Here is a 22823-nt window from a genome sequence, read left to right as displayed (position 1 = left end):
AAATACATTCTCTTCGTTGGCAATTTATTCAAGAATACACTTGGCTGAGTGCTGTTTCCTGTTTTGAAGCTTACCAAGGATTGTGTCTTTGTCTCTGAAATGTGTTGGGGGAGTAAAGGGTTTAGCAACATCAATGTATGTTAAGGATAGACTGTAGTTCTTAAGTGAACTTGATGTTGGATGTAGAGCTGATTAAAAAGTTTTTAATACTACTTGTACTACTTCAAAGGGTAAGGAAAGTTGAGTCCTAATTGGCCCTTCCCTACTTTTGTATACAAACTACTATAGAATGCAAGATCAACATGTACCAGGGGCTTGATCTCTTATGGGTCTGGTATATCCTAACAGAATGCTCACAAGTTTACTTCGTTCCTCTTCTGGGATGAGTTGGCAGATTTGGCTGATGGTTCATAAAAATCTTAACTTTCTGCTCCATGTTTCCCTTAGGCTAAAAAAGTTTTTGTTAGCAAATAGTACAGACTTCTGAGCAGATACTTTTCAGATTAGGTAAGGACACAGGATATACTTTCCCTCCTCTTCCAGCAATTCCCACAGGATGGGGACTTGAGCAGTTTTTGGCTCCTGGTTTTGTTTTTTCCAGCTCTGTGACTTCCACTACAAAATACCTAATACTGTGGTTCCAGAAGGTCAGTTCTGCAGAACTCGAGTCATTCTTCATCCAAGTCCAGCATCCTTGTACTTAATCCAAATTTCATTTACACACGTGCATTCTGTGGATGAATTCTACAAGGCTGCATAGCTTTAAAGAATAGGAAAGCCACCTATTTGTAAGAATTTCTTTTGAAAGATCAACCTGTGCATGCGTTGTCTGTGATTTCATTCAAGGCTATGATTTGATATTATTGTATTAAAAAAGTCTTGAGTGACAGGTATTAAAAACTGAAGCCATTTAAGTAGATGGATCCATTAGTAAGTTTGCCAGAGAATAAATCTTAATTCATCTTGGCTTACCCTCCACCAGCTCAGTGCATAGCTACTTTTTCTCCCCCCTCTATTAAAAACAGTAAGTTCCTGTTGTATTTGTGCTGTAATGGAAAAAAAGAATGGTCTTTGTAGAGACTTTGTAGAAGTCTCTTCCAAACAAGACTTGCTTTTGTCAGATTGCTGAATTGATAAGATATTGATATCAAGTTGCTTGATGTCTTATTCCAGTTGTACTACTCATCTTGAAGCAAAGCAAAAATTGATATCTCCTATGTAAGGGGAGTTTTATTACAGTATTAGAATAGAGCAAAATCAATTTACAGCTCTAAGAGACTGCTTATTACTTGGGAACAGATCCAGAGAACAGTCTTACCTCAAGCTATACCAAAATGGATGGCAGACTTTGAGTGGAATGTAATTTAGACTTATTCTCCTCTTGTTATTAGAGCTCAAGTTGCATATGTCCTAGAGTTCCAGTGTTAGAGATTAGTAAGGGCTGTATGGCTTTATGCTTCCTTTAAATAGATGTTCTACTAGGACAGCTAATTTGTTAATTGTTGTTTAGTGTAAATCCTATTTCTTGCTGCTAATCCAAGTTGAGAGTCTTGTGCAAAATACTCCAAAGTGCTTTTAACTACACGGCATAAACACACAGATAAATTTGCCATGTGTTAACTGGGCAGCAGTATCTGTGCATGCTTTCATCATGTGACAAAAGTGAAGTAATGTGATAAGACCTGCAGTGAAAGTGTCACCTAAAGTTGCTTCACTTCGTGTACGATATAAGCTAAGAATATATATGTGTCTAATAAAAGTTCAACAGAGATGTGACAACCTGACTGTTACTGAGATCCATCACAAATAGTTTTGTGGTATCATATGAATCTGAGACTTCTTCCTCTTCCCTGCAACTGTCTTCCATCAGCACATCCAAATGACTCTGCCTCTTAATCTCTTGGGATGAGGAGCATGGGGACATTTGAAGCTGCTCTTCAGTTTTAGTCAAAGTATTGTTTAATTTGTGGGGACAAAAGCAATTTGTTTTTGAAGAAATTCTCAAACTCCACTCATCTGAACCCTTTGCAGGGACTTAAGAGGAAGAGACCAAGGGAAATTACATGGTGATGTACCTTAAACCAAAACTCTTTTGGGAGAAATGCTGCGTAGTGCTTGCTGTATTGTTTGAATTTTCATTACAGTTTTGGTATTTATAAAGCACATTCTCAATATAATTTTACAGCTTTTTTTCGAAGTAACATGTATTTACTTTATCCACTTTATGTTGCTTTAATTCCACAGTGATTGGGGCATCTAATGCTTACAGTGGCCTATATCTTGTAGTTGAACCCAGTCAAACAGAGCTGTAATTATGGCATGCTTTTTTAATCCTTTTGGGATGTTTTTTTCTGTAAAAGGTTAACAGATGCTACAAATTAGGCCTTATTTTGGCCCACTGTGTTAAAAATTCCAGTTTAGAGTTACTTTTTGTAAACTTTCCCTGGGCTTCAGAAAAAATTGTATTGTTAACTGAAATTTGTTAATCCTTCCTTTAGAACAGTTTTGGGTTTGCCAACTCTGTCCATCCATACGTTGTTGTAGTCCAACCTGATCTATTATTTAACCAGCACAAAATGTAGCAATCTTAAGCAAAACAGTAGGTTGTCTGCCTGTTTTGATAGATCCCACACACCTAGTATGTGGAATTGAGGCTTTTTTTCATTCTAGGGAGAGACCAGTCTAACAGATAATCTTAATGTTTGTCTTAAAGGAAAATAACTATAAAATTAGATTTCTTACTTGTGACGCTGAGATGTGTATTGCTGTGGATACATATGTGCTTGAGGTTAAACAGTGTATTCAGAAGGGTATATGCATTTTTTTAGTGCATGAAGGTAAAACAAGGACAGTATATCTTCTGTGCATCTCAACTGCCTTAACTCTCAATGGAATGCCTCTGCTACTTTAAAAATCAAAGACCTTATCAGCAAAAACTTTGGTCTGTTTCTTTTAGCTCAGCTTTTTATAGATTTCATTTCAAAATTTATGCTTTTTCCAAAAAAAGACTTGCCTTCAAATACACAGCCATAAAAGCTTGAAGTATTGTCCATAGTCCAATGGATAATGCCAGCCAAGGATGCTCTTACTGTTTTTACTGGTCAAATGAATCCTGTGTTCTCTGGGAGCCTTTAATCTGAAAATAATGCTTGATGGTTCAGTAGAAATAGGTGGAAAAATGGCATCTCTTGGATAAATGTGGTGTCAGCTATGGACTTGGAGTATCCAGGACTCCTCTGGACGCTTCTAAATAATGGGTTTCTTGCTTTGAACAGTCAATATTACCACAGGCATTTGTGGTATTAATATAATGCTCAGTAAGTAATGGTTACTATTGTCAACCCTGCTGAAGCATGAGACATTGCAAAAGCCTTTGTACGCCTTCACAGGAATGAAAGTAAGGCTAGTAAATTGTGTGATTCTGTGGGAATTGATGAGGTCTTTGCTTCAATAATTGTAGTAGGACTAACCTTTGTGTTTGTTAGCACCCAGTATTATCCTTAAAAGCCTCACTTCACTGTGGGCTTTGACACACAACCTGTACCATTCGGAGGCCACTAATCCAACTGCCATCATTATACCTTTAGAGACCATCAGTGCTGGTCAGAAATAGTTAGTATTTAGCTAATGAGTTTCTTTCATGACAATCCCTCCTATTTCTTTGTTGATACAGGATGACAGAATGGATGAGGTTTGAATGGACCTCTGGAGATCATCAGGTCCAACCTCCTTTGCTCAAAGTAGTGAAAATTGGAACAGGTGGCTCAGGATCTTGTCCAATTGGGTTTTGAATATCTCCAAGGATGGAGACTCCTCAGCCACTCTGGGCAATCTGTTGCAGTGTTCAATAACCCTCATGTGAAACTACATTTAAACCCTCTTTTAGTGTATTTCAATTTGTGCCCATTGCTTCTTGTTCTGTCGCAGGACACCAGTGAGAAGAGCCTGGCTCTGTCTTCTTTACTCCCTCCCCTCAGGAAATTATCTGCATTAATAAAATCCCCATGAGCCTTCTCTTCTCCAGGCTTAACAGTCCCAGCTCTCTCAGCCTCTCCTCACATGAGAGATGCTACAGTTCGTCCATCAGCTTTGCGGACCTTTCCCAAACTCTTTCCACTATGTCCATGTGTCTGTTGTGCTGGGGAGCCCAACGCTCCAAATGCGCCTCAACCAGGGCCAAGCACAGGGAAGGATCCCTCCCTTGACCTGCTGGCGATCTGGGGGCTGTTGGCCATCTTTGCTGCAAGGGCGTTCGTGGCTGGCTCACGTTCCCCTTGTTCATGAAGACCCCCAGGGCTTTTTCTGCAAAGCTGCTTTCCAGCTGCCTGGCCCCGTGTGTGCTGGTGCCTGGAGTGGTTTGTCCCCAGGGGCAGGACTTGGCATTGCCCTCAACTTCCTGAGACTGACGTGTTGGCTGACGTCTCCTGCCTGTTGATGTCCCTGTGAATGGCATCACGTCCCTCTGGGGTATCTCTTCTCCTCCCGGTTTTGTGTTGTCTGCAAACGTGCTGAGGGTGAGCTCTGTCCCATCCCCCACGTCCACCAGTGAAGATGTTAAAGCATCCTGGCCTGGGTGTTGACCCCTGGTGTACACCAGTAGGGCCAGGTCTCCAGGTGGGCTTTGTGCCGCTGGTCCCAGCCCTTTGAGCCTGGCAACTGAGGCAATTTTCTGTGCTCAGGGGCCTGGGCTTCCTGAGGGCTGCTCTTGCCGGTAACAACAGAAGCAAAGGCGGCAGTGAGTGCCTTGCCTTTTCCATGTCTCCCGTCAGCAGGTCCTCTGCCCCACTCAGCTGTGGAGCCATATTTTTTGCTAGTCTTCCTGTTGCTGATTATCTCTCTGCTAAAGCTTTTCTTGCCCTTTACCTCCCATGCCAGATTCCACTTCCTGGGTTGGCAGTGAGTACCTTGGCCTTTTTACCATCTCCTGTCAGCAGGTCCTCTTCTCCATTCAGTCATGGAGCCCTAGTCTTCCTGTTGCTGGGATATTTTTGCAAAAGCCTGTGAACCATTTTGGAGCATTCTTGATTCTCCTTGCTTTGATCATTCTTCTTCTTTCTGGGATCCTATGCTCTGCTATGTCATGGTCACTGCAGCTATGGCTAATTATGAAGGTCAGCGGAGTGCCTGCCCTTTTTGGCTCCTCAGTAACTTCTTTCAGGAGGTTATAACTGGTGCACTCGGAAAACCTTCTGGATTGCTTGTTCTCTGTTGTGTTGCCCTTCCAGGAGATAACAGGGTAGTTCACGTTGTATGTGAAGACCAGGTACCTGTAAATGTGAGGCTTCTTCCGTTGTATGAACAAGGTTTCACATATTTCATCTTGATCAGGTGATGAGTAGCAGACACCTGCCACAATGTCACCCATGCTGGTCTGCTCTCTCATCTGTGACCTGTAAGCTCTCAGCTGTTTCATCATCCATTGCAGGGTAGAGCTCCATGTGTTCCTGTTGCTCTCCCAAATAAAGGGCAGCTTTCCTCCCTAACCATCCCAGACTGTCCTGAAAGAGCTTATATACAGCCAGAGCAGTAGTGTGGTCGTGTGAGCTATGCTACTGTTTCTCATAGAATCATAGAATCATCTAGGTTGGAAAAGACCTTTAAGATCATCCAGTCCAACCATTAACCTACACTACCAAGCCCACTCTAGACTAATCAAGGGTAGACCAGACTAAACCATATCCCGAAGTGCCACATCTACCCGTTTTTTAAACGCCTCCAGGGATGGTGACTCCACCACCTCTCTGGGCAGCCTGTTCCAATGCCTGACCACCCTTTCCGTAAAGAAATTTTTCCTAATTTCCAGTCTAAACCTCCCCTGGCGCAGCTTAAGCCCATTTCCTCTTGTCCTATCGCTAGCTACTTGGGAGAAGAGACCAACACCCACCTCACTACAACCTCCTTTCAGGTAGTTGTAGAGAGCGATAAGGTCTCCCCTCAGCCTCCTCTTTTCCAGGCTAAACAACCCCAGTTCCCTCAGCCGCTCCTCATAAGGCCTGTGCTCCAGACCCTTCACCAGCTTCGTTGCCCGCCTCTGAACACGCTCCAGCACCTCAATGTCTTTCTTGTAGTGAGGGGCCCAAAACTGGACACAGTATTCCAGGTGCGGCCTCACCAGCGCCGAGTACAGGGGGACAATCACCTCCCTGCTCCTGCTGGCCACAGCATTCCTGATACAAGCCAGGATGCTGTTGGCCTTCTTGGCCACCTGGGCACACTGCTGGCTCATGTTCAGCCGGCTATCTACTAACACCCCCAGGTCCTTTTCGGCCAGGCAGCTTTCCAGCCACTCCTCCCCAAGCCTGTAGCGTTGCATGGGGTTGTTGTGACCGAAGTGCAGGACCCGGCACTTGGCCTTGTTGAACCTCATACAGTTGGCCTTTGCCCATGTATCCAGCCTGTCCAGGTCCCTCTGCAGGGCCATCCTACCCTCGAGCAGATCGACACTCCCACCCAATTTGGTGTCGTCTGCAAACTTACTGAGGGTGCACTCGATCCCCTCATCCAGATCATTGATAAAGATATTGAACAAGACTGGCCCTAAAACAGAGCCCTGGGGAACACCGCTCGTGACCGGCCGCCAACTGGACTTAACACCATTTATCACTACTCTCTGGGCTCGGCCACCCAACCAGTTCTTTACCCAGCGAAGAGTATGCCTGTCTAAGCCGTGAGCTGCCAGCTTCCCGAGGAGGATATTATGCGAGACGGTGTCAAAAGCTTTGCTAAAGTCGAGGTAGATGACATCCACAGCCTTTCCATCATCTACCAGGCGGGTCACCAGGTCATAGAAGGAGATCAGGTTGGTCAAGCAGGACCTGCCTTTTGTGAACCCATGCTGGCTGGGCCTGATCCCCTGGTGCTGGGCCTGATCCCCTGGTGACCCTGTTGAGATGATAATCCTGCAACTGCACCCAGACCACTCATTCCTCCTGCTTGTTTGTCACGCTGCATGTGTGTTGGTGTATGGGCACTTGAGAGGCACCAAGTCATGCTGATTTGCTAAAAAAGGTATTAGAGCTTCCCCCATGATGCTGTCCTGCAGGCAGTGCTTTATATATGTGCTTAAATTTGAGGTGGGGCTCTGGTTAGCTCTGTTTTTTTATTCACCAGGTCTCTCTTGCCTACATTGCTCTATACCCTTTGCTTGCCCACCTGGTCTGCCACTTTCTCACTTGGCTTTGGGTTGTCATCTGCCTCCCCTGATGCTGCTGGTATCCTTCTCATGGAGCTGCCCCAACCCTCTACCTGTCAGGAGAAGCCTTTCAGTGGAACAGCTGCTGCATTTTACCTCCTAGGTGTTTACAGCTGCTACTGCTGTTTTCCCCAGAAATTAAATCTAGCCCTGTGTGGCTTATAATTCCTTAGCCCTTCCTTATTCCCCTTTCATCCTCAGAAAGCACTGTTCTTGTATGCTTTGTGCAGACTTGCATATCTTTCTGGGGTGGTAAGAGGAGATTGCCCTAGCTGGTTCCCCATGGTTTCACCTGACCAGGTCATTTATTTAATGATACTGCTGGGGGGGGCAGAAACCTCTGGCTGCTTACACTATTATTGTGTATTAAAATGATTCAAGAAGTTGCTGGACAGCCGTATAAGTTTTATTCCTTTTGCCATTCGTGTCGGAATAGTCATTTCCTCACAACCATGTCCTGTGCAGTGAAAAATTTTGGTCGCTTTCTCTTTAAGTAAAGCTTTACTTCAGTATTTTTTTTTTTTCCCCTTGCTTTGGAGGGTTATAGTGAGCTCTCACTGTTATCATGTCTGGTTCTTCTCCCTTTAGGCTTCTTAAAATTCTCTGGATGTATTCCACTACAGTCTGGATTTCAGAACAAAATATTTGTATTTGTGTTATACAAGGCAGTTCTTCCCTTCCCCTCTTTTCCTTGCTTGTCATTCATCAGCAAGCCCATACTTGGCTATCAGTACTTCATAAGTAATTTTAAACTGGCAAAGCAAAACTTGATGGGATATCTCACATGACTGAACATTTCACCATGTAAGTGTTAACTTTTTCCTCAGATGAGTATTTAATTTTGTTGTTGTCTGAACTCCATGGTCACAATTTGGATAAGCTAATGTGTACTGTTGAATAGTATACTGATGCCTAGGATATCTCCCACCGCATGCTCTTTTAACTTTTAATAGTTTTGTATCTTAATGTTATGTTGCTCTTTGTTTCAGAATAAGCCATTCCAAAGGAAAGTTGTTTTGAAGTGTCTTCTCAAAAATGAAGAGAAATCAGAAAATAATTTCGAAAGCCACTCTGCATCTCTTGTGTTCAAGTCTTAATACTGATGATCTTGCTCTGTCTGAGATTGGGCAGGGGAGTCCATCTTAGGCTACATGCTGAGGCAGCAGGCTCATTGTTTTGCAGTTGCCACGGTGGGGGAGGATTGAAAGATTTTCCATCAGCCTTTATTTCAGTGACCTTTTCCAAGTTAGGAATAGCAGTTGACTAGGAAAAACCCGAACAGTAATTTCTCTTCAGTGAGTCCATACAGTTTTTTCTCAAGTTCTGTAAGCTGAAAAATAAATTGAAATTGAGAAGGTAATATTTTCTGTTTTCAAAATGCCATTCCTGCAAATCTTTGACTTATTGAGCTTCCCACACAATACATACTTGGTATTTATTAAACTGCTGTACGTGAAGAATCCCATACTTAATGCTTTCAGCAGCTTGCGTAAGTGAGGTAGATTAAAAGTTCAAAGTGATGTCAGCATGTGAAATGTTAACAAATAAAAACATAATAAGATTCTTTAAATATTCACAGGCACTTAATTTTAATCATCTGCTTAATGCAGTGACTACATAATTTTCATAAACCGTGTTTGCTTGTTCTTTCAGGCTGAAGGTTTTGGAACGGATGTTGGAAGATGTTAGCTGTGGATACTGGGGTTGTGGAGGAGTGGTTATCAGAGTTCAAGGTAATATACTCTCGGATATTTAGCCAGTAGTGTTTGAATTGCTGCTGGAGCAGTATGCAAGAGTGCTTGATTGCTGTAGAAAATGAAGAAAAATAGTAACCTTGGATTTTGCTGAGATAATGTGATATATACACAAATGTCTGCTTGAAAGGATTTTTTTCCTTGTCCTCTTTTGGGATTACATACTTCCTGATACAGAGCAGTGAAAATGTGTATCACAGATGAATGGTCTTGTTGGTTTGAGTACAGACTGGACTTGACTATAGGTTTTGCTCCTGGTCTGCTTAGATACACTGGAAACGTGTTTTCCTATCTGTGTAGTGGAGTATGATCTCCTCTGAACGACTGCAGATAAGAAGTACTGTAAGAGCTATGAATAGTAAGTTTAAACGTACAGCTTCCAAAGGGTTGTTAAAAAGATTAGATTTTTACCCTCTTAAGTCCTGGCAGAAAATCTGTTTAGAGAAGAGCTGTTCAAGTCAGCTGGAATTTGTGTTCTTTCAGAGTTAATACTACTTTCTGTAATAATGTTCACTAGCTGTGTACAGTCAGTCTTGAGAAAACTCCTTAGAGTATGGATCTGCAAACTGCTAAGTTTCACAGAAATTTCAGCGGTTTTGCACCTGCAAAACTCTTTTTTTAATCTTATTTCCCATCCAATGTCATTACATTCTGTATGAAAGTGTCTGTAAAATGATAAAATGCAGTGTGTCTTCGTAGTAAGGATTTCTTTGTGAAACAAGTTTTAGTTCACTATAAACTCTGATAAATAGTAACTTGTAATGGAAAATTGTTGTTGAAATAGCTGTTATATTTTAATGATAAAAATTGCTTTTTCGAGTAGTTACAGTATTTTTATTTCAGACACTGCCAGAAGCATCCATATCCAGCTATGCTACAAACTTGAAAGACAAGAGTGCTTTGATTTCATCTCTTTACAAAGTAATTCAGGAGCCACAGAGTGAAGTGAGTATATCGGATCTCTCGCACCAAATGTCTCACATAACACCAGCAGAATAAAATAAGACCTTGCGTGCAAGTTTAATTATGTTCTGACTACGTGAACTACAGAACTACATGAAAAGTGTCCATCAAAATGTTTGTTCTTAGCAATGACATACCACCATGGAAACAATTCATAAGTTTTGTGACCTACTGATCATAGCTAGGCTTGTAGACCATACTTATCGGCTTCAGGACTTGGGTATAGAATTGAAAAATATGTTAAGGAATTGAAAATATGTTTGAGACTGACAGAATTCTTTCTGTAATTCAGTATCTCTTGACTGTGAATCTATAGCTATCAGAAGCTTGTGTATTACAACCCAAGGGACCAATGTTAGATAGGTTTACAATCCGTTTAAGTTATTGCTTAGGTTTTAGGTTTGTTATTGTTGTTTTAAATACATACAGTATAAATACAGGCATTTATACAGTGCATGTACTGTTGCTGAAATGATGGAAAAAAAAAAAACCTGGGGGGAAGAGGGCAGGTTTGCTCTGTACCTGTTGCAGGAATGGTTCCATACCCAATAACTGCACTTGTTTTAAAGTGTCCAGGTGAGTTTGGAACATACTGAGGTGGTTTTAATTGTGCCTTAACTGTATTGTCTCACTTTCTACCATCCAGCAAACCTTGTGTGTATTGTCTTAAAATTGCACCAAGTGCTTAATTCCTCTTCTGAAAAGACCCAGCATAAGGAACCTTTCCAGAGTTTGAGATGATGCCAGCAGTGGTCAGAGGATAAAATGCTTTCAGTATATATACATTTTTAGAGAGACTGCTGATAAACTCCCAGGTTTTCCAGCAAAGAAGAAATGTAATTTTGCTTTGCTCCAAAAGGCATTCTGAGTCATTCCAACTATTGAGTCAAGCCTGTCTGGTCTTCAGAATGCGTATCAACATGTAAATTAATCTGATGAGTCTGCCTGTTGATAGCCAAGTTGATAATTTCATATGTTCTCTGATTTCTTACTACTTCTGGCTATCACTAGGTTTCTCAGGGACCTCAGTAGCAGGGTGGTCAAGGCCCTGCAAATTCTGCTCAAAAAGGTTGTTGGGATAATTCTGGGGGTAAGGTATCAATGATTTCCTTGTTGGTGAGACTTTGTATTGAAATGAAAAGCCGGTGCTGATACTGAGTGTTGTGCTGCTTTGGGAGAACAGTTTTTATTTGGGCTGTTCTCCAATTACCTGTCACTTTGTGGAAAGGGCTACCTGGAGCTTTCCACATTGTGAAAATACTTAAAAACTAGCAGTTAAAAAGACAAGTAATTTCTTTCAACTGTTATTTGAGATCTGTTAGTTGCATTGTGTAATGACAGCTTGCTTTACAGTGTAGGATACGTGCTGTCCTTTCTTATCTTGTGTATGTAATGCGAAAGGGAAGGATTAATGCGTGAATACTACAAATACTGCTGAGATTAAAAACAAACAATTCCATCTGTATACCTTTGAATATATGTAGTTCTAATATAATAAAATAATTATCTGCACCTTAAAATTGTGACTAATCTTGTTTTGGGGGGATGAATGTGTTCTTTTTTTTAAGTATTTGAAAAGTAATCATGTGTGTTTGCATCGGTGACTGCATTTTCCTTGTGGTTCATGTTTGCTTTTCGTATGGGTTTTTTTGGTTTGTTTTTTCCAAAGAATTAATACTCAATTTGTGAGATAAATGAATTATTTGTTTGCTATAGCAAAGTAGTATCCAATTCATAGTATCTTTGTTAGTAAATACTTTGTTAGTTACTTTTGAGGTTCCTGGGCCACTGGTAGGTGAAAAATGTAATTCAGTACAAGGAGAGTCTTCAGTAGATGTGAAGATTTAAAGGACTTTTGACTCAAGAGTCCAACAGTTTAAAAAAAAAAAAAAAAAAGAAAAAAATTCTGAGGTTTTTTTCTTCAGAAATTCAAGATTTTTTTTCTTCTACCTAAAACACTGTTGCTGTCCTTTGAGATAGTAGCCATGCAGGTATTTACATTAGAAAGTAGAAAGTGTTTGGAGTGTCTAACGGATTTGGATGCAGCTTAAAAGGAAGAGGGATAAAATTGCTTCAACATTCTTCTGTTCCAGCATTAAAAAACATTTCAGTCTAGATACCTTTTAGAACTGTTTTAGTGTAAAACACTATCTTGAAACAGCAACAATCATTAGTGTGTTTTGATATTAGGTTGTAGCATGTGGTGGCATTTTGAGGAAGAAAATCTGGTTTTGTAATGATTATGCCTTTAAATGTGCTGATATAAAGCTGTCTCAACTGAGATAACGATGTGAACATGGATACCTGTCATAGCTATTTATGTGCCTTTTAAAGTTCAAGCACATCATTCTGAACTGATACTTCATTAAAGGAAACATGCAAATTATGTGAAATATGTAAGCTGAAGATGAAAAGCACTTGTGCTGGTAAAGTTTTCTAGAAGGATATTTGATATTCTGCTCTTAAAACTGATGACTAGTTTAGCTTGGCGTGATTTTTTTGCCTTTGCTGTAGATTTTTTCACAGTTGAATTTTCCAAAGAGAAAGCTATATCTGTCAGAAGCTAGAAGTTCCTCTTTTTGTGAATGGATCTGATTGTCCCAAGTTACTACTTAAAAAGAACCAAAACCTGCTAAGATCCTTTGGGTTCAGAAGTAACTTTGGGAGGTAAGAAATGTTGGTTCAACTTTCTTTGTATTCAGGAGGAAGAACTTAGGAAAGCAACCAGATTTTTTTTTCTAGCATGCTCTTCTAGTGGTGTTGCCTCCTTTGCTGCAATAAAAGGGAGGAAAGTATAGAAGAGTGGGTTTCTTACCATTTTGAAAGCTTGCTCCATTGAGCAACTGAAGGTGTGACCCAGACAAACAGCAGCAGAACTGAGTGTTATAGTTAAAATAAATAGAAAACGTGAGCTGGGTGTTACTAGCAGTAAAGTACGTATCTATATTCCAGTTTTAAAGGATTTTCAGAAAGGTGTTGAGTAATACTTTGCTTTCTGAACTGAAGTGCAGTGGCAATTCTAATGATTATGGTATCTTTTCTCAGTGCAGTCTCTAAAATACTCCGAAATGCATGTCTGGTTTGGATTCCATCATTTTCATGTTGAAACTTTTGGGGATTTTGTGCAGGAATACGTTTCAGTGAAGGTCTGCTACTAGCCTGAACATTCCTAGTTTTGAAATTAATTTAGAGTCTATTTCTCTGAGTCATGTAGATGGACTGCTAAGATGTTAAATCTTGGAGGTAAGAAACAAGGTAGCAAAACTAGTCCTTTAGGTGTGTTACATTTGAATCCTGTCTTTCAGAGATTTGCAATTGGAGTATGTCACATTTTATGTAATGCTTTTTTTAATATACTAGCTGGAGCTGATAAAATGAATTCTAAATAGCTGGAATCTCAGATTTCATTTCATAAAGTTTGCTAACACAAATGCCTAGATTCTTTGTCGGGGGTAGTTTCTTAGGGTGGTCCTATTTGTTATTACTTGCAAATAAATGATTTAGATTTAATTAAAAATCCCCTTTTTCCCTTCCACCCCACTTTTTTTTTTTTTTTTGAAGAAATCCTTTTACAGTTCCAAACTCTTATTGATGGTTTGCTGTCTTTGCTGCCAAAAAGTATTTTTGAGTATGTGCTTTGTAGTTTTTGCTTGAGAGTTCAGTGTCCAGTTCAGCTGGATTTGAAAGTGCCTACTGGTTTTGACAGTATTTTCCATTTGGGTTAGGAAATCTCCTATCTAGGTGACAAAATAAAAATACAACTTACATTGACACATGATGGTTAACACTAGGTTTTGTCCTCTAGTGGAGGTAGGTGGTAGCATCAGAATGCGCATTAAATCTAGAAACACAGTGCAAGCTGACTTCTTCATTGTTTTTAAGTCTTTTTTAACTTGTTCTAACTCGATGTATTACTTCCAGTTCAACATATTACTTCCATTTATATCAGCTTAACAAATTTGATTGTAAAATTACTCTTAAGGCCTCCCATTTCTGTCTCAAACCTGTAAATACATTGAAGTTTCTAGACGATTTTAATGAGTGGAAAAGTCAACTAATTCTACTGTATACTAACTTATTGTAATACTTTGAATTTGAGTGTTATGCAGCTCTTCTCACTTGGTGGGTAAAAGGTTCCAGCAATTTGTGTGAACACTCTTGGAGCTCTAGAATAGCAAGACCTTTTGTTCAGGTACTTTCCCTGTATATTAGAGATATTGAGGGCATGGTATGAGGTGTGGTGATAACAAGTATCCTCTATTTATGCCTTTGAGGCTGGAGGAAGTGAGCCAAAAATGAGGGGAAGGAGCCACTGGAATTCTTTCTTCATGTCAAATGGAAGGCTCTACTTTTATCATCTGAAAGTATGTTATAAGGAGTGAAAAGTGTGTAAGGTGACTTGAGCGGTTATTGCATCAGTCACTCCCTAATAGCTAAAATGTAACGTTTATCAATTTACGGTTTTGTCCAAAGGATTGATCCACACAAAGTTACAGTTTCCTGTAATGTTTTATTCATTCACAATTGTAATTTATTTCAGCTTCTGGAGCCAGTTTGCCATCAGCTCTTTGAGTTCTATCGCAGTGGTGAGGAACAGTTGCTACGATTTACGCTGCAGTTTCTGCCGGAATTGATGTGGTGCTATCTTGCTGTCTCAGCCAGCAGAGATTTGCAGAGCAGTGGATGCATAGAGGCTCTTCTCCTAGGAGTTTATAACTTGGTTTGTATTTGCATGTAATTATTCAGCCTGAAAACACTAGTGTGCTTTTGCGACTACTATAGAGTATTTTACTGGGCAATAATTAACAATTTTGTTTCAGAATTTAAATTAAGTGATTGAGTATGTCAGTTTTGACTCTTCAAATTGGCATCTGTGTCAGAAATCTGCAACATGAACTTTTATTCTTTTATTTTGGTGAATATTTTCTCTGCTCTTCTTGTGGTTCCTGCAAAGTGTTAATGCAATAATGGCTGAAGGAGCCAAAGTAGTCCTCGATTTTTTTGTTGCTTAATTCTTGGTATGGTGATTAAACTTACTTGAGGGCTTTTGGAGGTGCTACTTTTGAAGTAGATGCCCATATTTTCTGGTGTATTTTGACTATCTTGTCTAGAAACCACAAAAAATCAGGTTCAGCAAATTCTTAGTACTCAACTGCTGAACACATTGCTTAGCTTTGAGAAATTAAAGGTCTCCTTTCATTTTGTAGTAACCTTGACTTTTTTTTCATATTTTGTATGAAAATATACTGTTTGTTACTGAATTACTGCTTTGAAGAACAGAATTATGAAGGAACCTTTAAAAGCACCATATTTTAGTTATGCATTTAGTCTTTTTATGGTTATTATAAAAAGCTTAGTGGTTTATGTCCATTGTGATTCTCTTCAGTGTAGTCTGTAAGTTCTGGATGTTTTAGGAAGGCTTTTGGGAAAGTGAAACAGTGATGAACTTCAAGTCTCCTCTTCCCTTTCTGAAAATCTGGAGAAGGCAGCTCCCATCCTTCTTCAAAAAATAATCTCAAGTGTCTTTACCAAGCAAGTGAAAACACTTTTTTACCCAGAAGTCTACCTGAAAAGACCTGAGTGCTTATATTCAACTCTTCTTTAGGCAGAGTACAGGCTTCATGTGTTTTCATAGAATCATAGAATGCTTTGGGTTGGAAGGGACCTTTAGAGGTCATCTCACCCAACCCCCCTGCAGTGAGCAGGGACAGCTTTAACCAGATCAGGTTGCTCAGAGCCCCATCCAACCTCACCTTGAATGTTGCCAGGGATGAGGCCTCCACTACCTCTCTGGGCAACCTGTGCCAGTGCTTCACCACCCTCATTGTAAAAAATTGCTTTCTTATATCCAGTCTAAATCTATTCTTCTCTAGTTTAAATCCGTTATTCCTTGTCCTGTCACAACAGGCCTTGCTAAAAAGATTCTCCCCATCCTTCCTGTAGGCCCTCTTTAAGTACTGGAAGGCCGCAATAAGGTCTCCTCGCAGCCTTCTCTTCTCCAGGCTGAACAACCCCAACTCTCAGCCTGGCCTCATAGGAGAGGTGCTCCAGCCCTTGGATCATTTTGGTGGCCCTCTTCTGGACCCGCTCCAGCAGGTCCATGTCCTTCTTGTGCTGAGGGCCCCAGAGCTGGATGCAGTACTCCAGGTGAGGTCTCAGATGAGGTTTTCTGTGTGCTTAGTTGTATCTGAGAAGAAAAGCATTCCTGGAAAGCATTTGGTATATCTTATGCCTTAAGTCAATTCACTCCTTTATTTCCACGATGAAGTCATCTAAAATGGTTGAGGGATGTGGCTATAGTCACTTGTCTTTCTCCTAGAAGAGATTGCATTTACAGTTAAGCTTGAAACCAGTCCAGTAATGTCTTCTCTTAGCTATGAACAGTTTCTTCCTCAATTAGTAACATAGCTGTCCATCTCCAGCTGCTTGGGGTCATAAGAATTTTACAGCAAGCTTCTGTAGGAAGCTGTAGACCAACCCGATTTTTTGAAACATTTTTTTCACCTCCTTCTGCTTTAAGACCTAATGAATGCTTACGCTCAAGTAATGCCGTGTTACTGATGCTGACTTCTTCCCCTCTGATGTACAAATTTGTGACTTAAACAGTCAAGATGGCACTGTTCATCAGTATACAAGGTTGAAAAGGTAGTAGGTGACCTGCTTAGATATTTATTTTCTCTTTAACTGGCTACTTCATTTTCAAAAGCAAGAGGAAAGATGTAGCCTCATACAAATAGTAATCCTTCTGTAAATATGTATGGTGGTCTCTTGGAACTTGAGGGAATTAACATGCTCAACAGTCCTGCAGTTTCTTACTGAAGGAAGTTGAAAAACTAAGTATTGCTCAGAATAATTTTAAATTCACTACATTGTCAGGAGTATGGAATTATTGTGGCTGAATGTTGAGATCATGAACTGGTTTGTTCTACCTTCAGCTTGGAGACATACAGTAGTAGTGCATGCAGTTGATATTTTTGGCTTTCCTGGCTGTAGGTACCTTTTTTTTTTTTTTAATATGCTTCAGACCTTGAAATGCACTCCTGAAACTTAATTACAAATCTGATTAGAATGAAGAGTCAAAATATTGATATTTTTAGATTTTAAAAGTTTGGGTGTAGCCAGTTTCTCTTCCCTTCTCTTCCCATATATTGAGGAAACTGTTCACGTTGATGCAGAAGCAATATTGAAAATTAAAGTACCAGTGGTTTATGTGGAGAGCGGAGGAGCTGTATAACTCTTCAGACAGAACAGCTCTGTATGCCTTTTTGACATTCCTCAGTCTTCCTTTACTGCTTTGTATTCTACTTTAAGCCATGAATTTTAATAATTACTATGTGAAGTTAGTCCTTCAGGCTTCCAAGGTATGGGTTTTAGGAGACACTGAAGTTCCTCTCTAATCTCTGCCTTTGGATAAATGAAATCTGCTGCTGAAATTTGGGGGGCAGGGGAAGTTCTTATATGTGTGGTGTTGGTTATTGGTCAGGTCTGCTTTGGAACTTCTGAAGTTTTATTTGAAGTACTTCCGTGCTCTTCTGCGATACATAGGCACATCTTTTTTTGCCTTACCCATTAGCCTTCCGCTAACTTACAGGAGTGAGAAGTCTGCCAAGATACTGCTGTGGTGGTATCTTGCAGGAAAGTAGCTTCTCTAAAGCTATGCCTCTCTTAACTCTCCCTATAAATACGGAATTATCAAACTTGGGCTTTTGCAAATACTATGATGTCTGATACTATCAAACCATATGAGGCTGCAATCATTCCAGAGCTATAATATTTCCAAAACAAATTACTTGTAGAGTCATTACTTGATGGGTAAATAGTTCTCAGAACAGAATTATTGAGCATTAACCTTCACAATCAGCAAATAGCATATAATTAAAAAAGAGCACTGTTTAAACATATTGAGATTTCCAATTAGTGTTTTAAGGTGGACTATGTATGCAAATGCATGTGCCTTTTGTTATGTCATTTGACTAGTTTTCAGAAACAAAGCAATGCACTGTGACAGAAAGCAAATACAGACATAATTTCGAGCTTGTAGCTCGGATTGTTATAGTATCCCTATCTGTCCCTGTAATCATTTGTTGGCTTTCTTTATCCATTCACCCCTACCCAGCATTTAACATTTTTGAATGTCTGGTTTCTGTAGTACAGTGTAACCATTGGTATTTTTTGTCTTTTTCAGGAGATAGTTGACAAAGAGGGTCATAGCAAAGTGCTGAGTTTCACAATTCCATCTTTGTCCAAACCTTCAGTCTACCATGAAGTAAGTGACATCTACAACATAAAGTTGTTACTGATCGAGAAAGGCAGTATGCCTTGGGGGCCTGTTTGTTAAGAATAAAAGTGAAAAGTAGTTTTAACATGTTGCATGATGACATAGAAACATATTTCTTGGTGTTCCAAGTACTACTAACTGGTCTCTGAGGCCTCTTCGAGACTGAGTAGTTGTAACTCCATAATATCTGTGCACCAGCTATGTCTTTTTTTTTCTATTCCGAAGCAATATACCTTATCTGGTGTAAAATAACTTCTCAAATCTAAGAGTTCTTCTCAAAGCTAAGCAGTCAGAGAACCTTAAACCTGTTGAAAATTTATGTACAAATATGGTGATGCTGATTGTTGTCTATTTTCACTTGCATTGTAGCAAGACATTTTCACTTGCATTGTAGCAAGACTTCAGGGGGACATGTTTTGAACGACCATTTTTCCTTTAGCCTTCCAGCATTGGCTCCATGGCTCTCACTGAAGGAGCTTTATCGCAGCATGGTTTGTCCAGGGTTGTATACAGTGGACCTCATCCTCAGCGGGAGATGTTAACAGCACAGAACAGGTGAAATTGTATAATAGAATTTGCTTGAGAATCACTAATGAATCTTAACTGCTTATCATTTTTAGCATAGTTACAGGCTGAAGGTGGATAGGTGTATGCTGTGTTTTGTGGTGTTCTTTTTGTTTGTAAACGTGTAAATGTAGATGCAGAAAGACTAGCAGCACATATTACTGCATAAAGAGGAAAAGCTTACAGAACCAAACTACTCAATTGTCAATTTTATTGAAATGGCATACCAAATCTGTTCAAATAACTCTTGCAAATTTCTGTGCAAACTTGTTTTCTTTTCAAAAATGGTAATGTAATTCTAATGTTTCTTGTAAATCACAGGTTTGAAGTGCTGACTTTTCTTCTGCTCTGTTACAATGCTGCCTTAAGCTACATGCCTGCAGTTTCTCTTCAGTCGTTGTGTCAAATTTGTTCAAGGTAATTTCTCTAGGTTGATTACACTTAAAATAGCATTTTCAAACTGATAGCATTTCAAGTTGAACTTAAACAAACAAACAAAGCTCCAGGTTCCTAAAAGCTGCTTGTAAACTTGACTCTTTTTCATAAGTGTTTATAGCTGCATTATTTGCTTTTAAAGTATCTTTTATATAACTCTGGGTTGAGATCTCAAAATGGGGAAGCAATGACCTGGCTTATATGCAGTGCTGTTAAGTGGAGAAGTGAAAGCAAGGGAACTGTTTGTTTTTAATCAAAGTAGTTGTAGGTGTGTTAACTAAATAAATCAAAAATATCTTCTAAAATGTTGGTAAATTTTGCATTGCAAGCTTACTAAATGTATTTGGATGCTGTGCAAGTTGCAGCTTTCTTGAAATTATAGTAGATCTTGAAACTAGAAATACATCCATTCTTACAGATACTTGGGGTATTTCTAAACTCTGCTGTTACTTCAAAAAACAAAACACCTCCACCCCCCCCCCAACCCACCTCAGCTTTTAATTACAGTGTCTATTTTTGATCCATTTCTTTTTTCAAAGAGGAAGAACTGGTAGTACACACGTCTATCTCTAGATTTTTGAAAGTGGGCTTTGGGTTAAGGAAAAAAATTAGAATGCTCTTGTTAACCCAGGAAACCCAAGAGAGATCTAGAAGTCAACTACAGCAACTTTTTACCAGTCATAGTTCCCAGGTTTCTCACGCAAACAAGACGTTGTAATGGATGCCTGTAAGATCCTCTCCTCTTCAGAGGAGGTGAGAGAGCATTGGAGTGCTTGGCGATATTTGCAAGAGTCTTTACAAGACCTTTGTTACATATGCTGGTCTAAAATTTAATGTAGAAAATATTTAGAAGCTAAGAATTGTGGACAGGAGACTGATGTTGCTTATTCTGCTTGATTAGGTTTTGACTGTATTTGGGGGAAATAATTTTTAAAAAGCCTCCAAAAATACCCAAGCAAATTACCAGTAGATGCAAGCAAGTCTTTCTACTTTAAAATGTTGAATCTTTGGATACTGAATTATTTGATACTATACAATTTTACTTTTATCTTAGTTCTTCACTCCCTAGTGGTTTTGGCATCCATGTTTCTCTGCTTACTGAAAATCTCGCCCTGACAGTATTTTAGGGGTTCAAGGGAATATGTGTCAGAAGACCAGAATATCTTTCAGTATCCTGTTTGGATGTGGTGCTGACAAAATTTTCAGAAGAATCTATAGAATAACTCTTCTAATTGGTTTGAGCAGTGTTGAATTTAGTTTTCTTTTGGAAGATCTGTATGAAAGCAATCTACAATGAATGTGCTTTCTTCTAGTAAGTCTAATTCAATTTTTATGACTTCTGAAGAAGCAAAAGCTTCTAGTATTTCTTATTTACAAACATGAACTGTAAATGGACAATTGCAGCACAAAATATTTTGTGCTGATTTCAAGTGTTGTAAATCCAGATTTTTTGCATTTGGGCATCTTCAGTTACTAAGTCTCTTTTCATAAGAATATTTGATGTAAAGCGAAGCAGTTCTGCTGATGTCATTCTAGCTTTTTTAGAGGAAGTAACTCAGATTAGAGTAGGGCTTTTTAAAACTAATCAATACTGCCATTAATAGAGTGTCTGCATTAAGGTCTTTTCTATATAACTGTCAGTGTTAACTGATCACATTCCTACTGTGAGTTCACTATTCCCCCCCTCCAATACTTACTGTGTCCCTATACAGTAGCATCTAGTAAATGCATAAAAATATACATCAGCATAAAAATGACCTGGTTAGATGGCTTTTATGTAAACTAGCATTTTTGTTTAAACTGGACACTTACTTGATGCTGCCTCCACCCCTCAGGCTTTACAGAACACTGAAATGCTTATTATTTTAGTGGATTATAAGTATTATCTTTGAGTTTAATCATTGGTAGGAATTACAGACTATCTAGAACTGAGGTGTTGCTCAGGTTGCATAATAATAGCCTCTTCTGAGGAATAAAGAGGACGAAAATGGGATGGGATTTTTGTGGAGGAGTTATTCAACCTAGTTAATTTCAGTAACTGGCTCATGTAGTTTAGGACGAGGTAAGAATCAGAAAAACATCTTTCATGCTTTAACTTTTTACCAGCTATGGACAAAATGAAATATGAGAGGGTGAACTCGTTCTATTCAAACATCTTAAGCATATTTAACAAAGAGTCAATTTGATTCACTTAACTGGAAGTAAGATTTTTCTTTTAGCTACCTGTGCATATACTTTGCAGGTGAACTATGTATTTTGAGATACAAATTTATTTGCATTCTGGTTTCTAAAAATTTAGAGTTTTAAGCCATTGGAATAGAGACACACAAATCATAATGCAATCTGAAGTAATGTATTCGTCAACAATAATAAAATCAGCGTCTAAAGTCTGAATGAATAAGCAAGGAGTACTTAAATAGTCTGTGCTTCTGGCCAACAACAATATCAAATTTAGGGGAAAACTTGCAGTTAGTTACAAATGAACACACTTGGCTACTCTTGAAAATCAAAATTCAAAACTAAGCAAAATAAATTCCTTTTTTTAGAAATATGACTTTGAATTCTTGAATTCAGTCACCTAAATCTTGGTTTAGGCCAGCCTGAGAAGTTTGTATTTAGGATTGTAAACTTCAGTGAGAATTATGACTAAATACTGGTGCTCAGAGTAGCAGTTGACCAACTCTGTAAAGTGGCAGCACAAGCCTGGGGTTTATGGAATTACCTTCAATACCAGATGAGTGCATAGAGGGTAGGTATCCTATTCCTATAGGTATCTTAACCTCATGAAGTTCAACAAGGCCAAGTGCAAGGTCCTGCACCTGTGTTGAGGCAATCCCTGAAACCCATACAGACTGAGGGATGAATGGATTGAGAGCAGCCCTGTGGAGGAGGGCTTGGGGATACAGTGCAATATACACTAGTGCCCCAGAAAGCAAATCATATCCTAGACTGCATCAAAAGTGTGGCCAGCAGGTCGAGGGAGGTGATTATTCCCCTCTGCTGAGCTCTCGTGAGACCCCACCTGGAGTACTGCATCCAGTTCTGGGGTCCCCAGTAAAAGAAAGACGTGGACCTGTTTTGTGGACCTTCGGGTCCAGCGGAGGGCCACAAAAATGATCAGAGGGATGGCATACCACTCCTGTGAAGAAAGGGTGAGAGAGTTGGGGTTGTGCAGCCTGGAGAAGACTCCAGGAAGACTTCGTTGCAGCCCTTCAATATATATAAGGGAGGTTATGAGAAAGATAAGAGAGTTTTTTTGTCAAGACCTGTAGTGACAAGACAAGGGGCAACAGTTTTAAACTGAAAGAGGGTCGATTTAGATTGGACGTAAGAAAGAAATATTTTATGGTGGGTGCCCCATTACTGGAAGTGTTCAAGGTCAGGTTGGACAGGGCTTTGAGCAACCTGATGTAGTGGAAGATGTCCCTGTCTGTGGTAGGGGCGGTGGAAATTGATGGTCTTTTAAAGGTCCTTTCCAACCCAAACTGTTCTATGATTCTCCCTTTATAAACATCTCATGATGCTTTTGTTTCCTTGCATGTTGTGACTAGCATGGCTTTCTGTCTTTCCTGATGAAGTGTTTAAAGTCTTGTTGTTGTTGTTGTTGTTTTTATTTGGAGATATAGTGATATCAGCA

General features: G+C 39.5%; 2 protein-coding genes across 3 annotated transcripts in view; one reads left to right on the top strand and one right to left on the bottom strand.

The window, feature by feature from the left end:
• The window catches only part of NUP42 (nucleoporin 42), a 223017-nt gene that overhangs the window by 72497 nt on the left and 127697 nt on the right, over nt 1-22823 (bottom strand). The gene's annotated exons all lie outside the window — the stretch shown is intronic.
• The window catches only part of HYCC1 (hyccin PI4KA lipid kinase complex subunit 1), a 34466-nt gene continuing 13698 nt past the window's right edge, over nt 2056-22823 (top strand). Inside the window, exons 1-7 of one of the 2 annotated variants that reach the window (XM_075704594.1) lie at nt 2056-2066; nt 8846-8925; nt 9790-9891; nt 14450-14629; nt 18095-18175; nt 18627-18742; nt 19073-19168. In XM_075704594.1, the coding sequence (XP_075560709.1) occupies nt 8875-8925; nt 9790-9891; nt 14450-14629; nt 18095-18175; nt 18627-18742; nt 19073-19168 (626 nt within the window). In that variant the 5' untranslated portion in view covers nt 2056-2066; nt 8846-8874. The remainder of the gene's footprint in view (nt 2067-8845; nt 8926-9789; nt 9892-14449; nt 14630-18094; nt 18176-18626; nt 18743-19072; nt 19169-22823) is intronic. The other variant, XM_075704595.1, reaches the window with a different exon arrangement.

Source organism: Pelecanus crispus, chromosome 2 (assembly GCF_030463565.1).
Source record: "Pelecanus crispus isolate bPelCri1 chromosome 2, bPelCri1.pri, whole genome shotgun sequence".
In the NCBI taxonomy this organism is placed as follows: Eukaryota; Metazoa; Chordata; class Aves; order Pelecaniformes; family Pelecanidae; genus Pelecanus; species Pelecanus crispus.
Note: the sequence above shows the minus strand (reverse complement) of the source record. Positions and strands in the feature narration are given on the sequence as shown.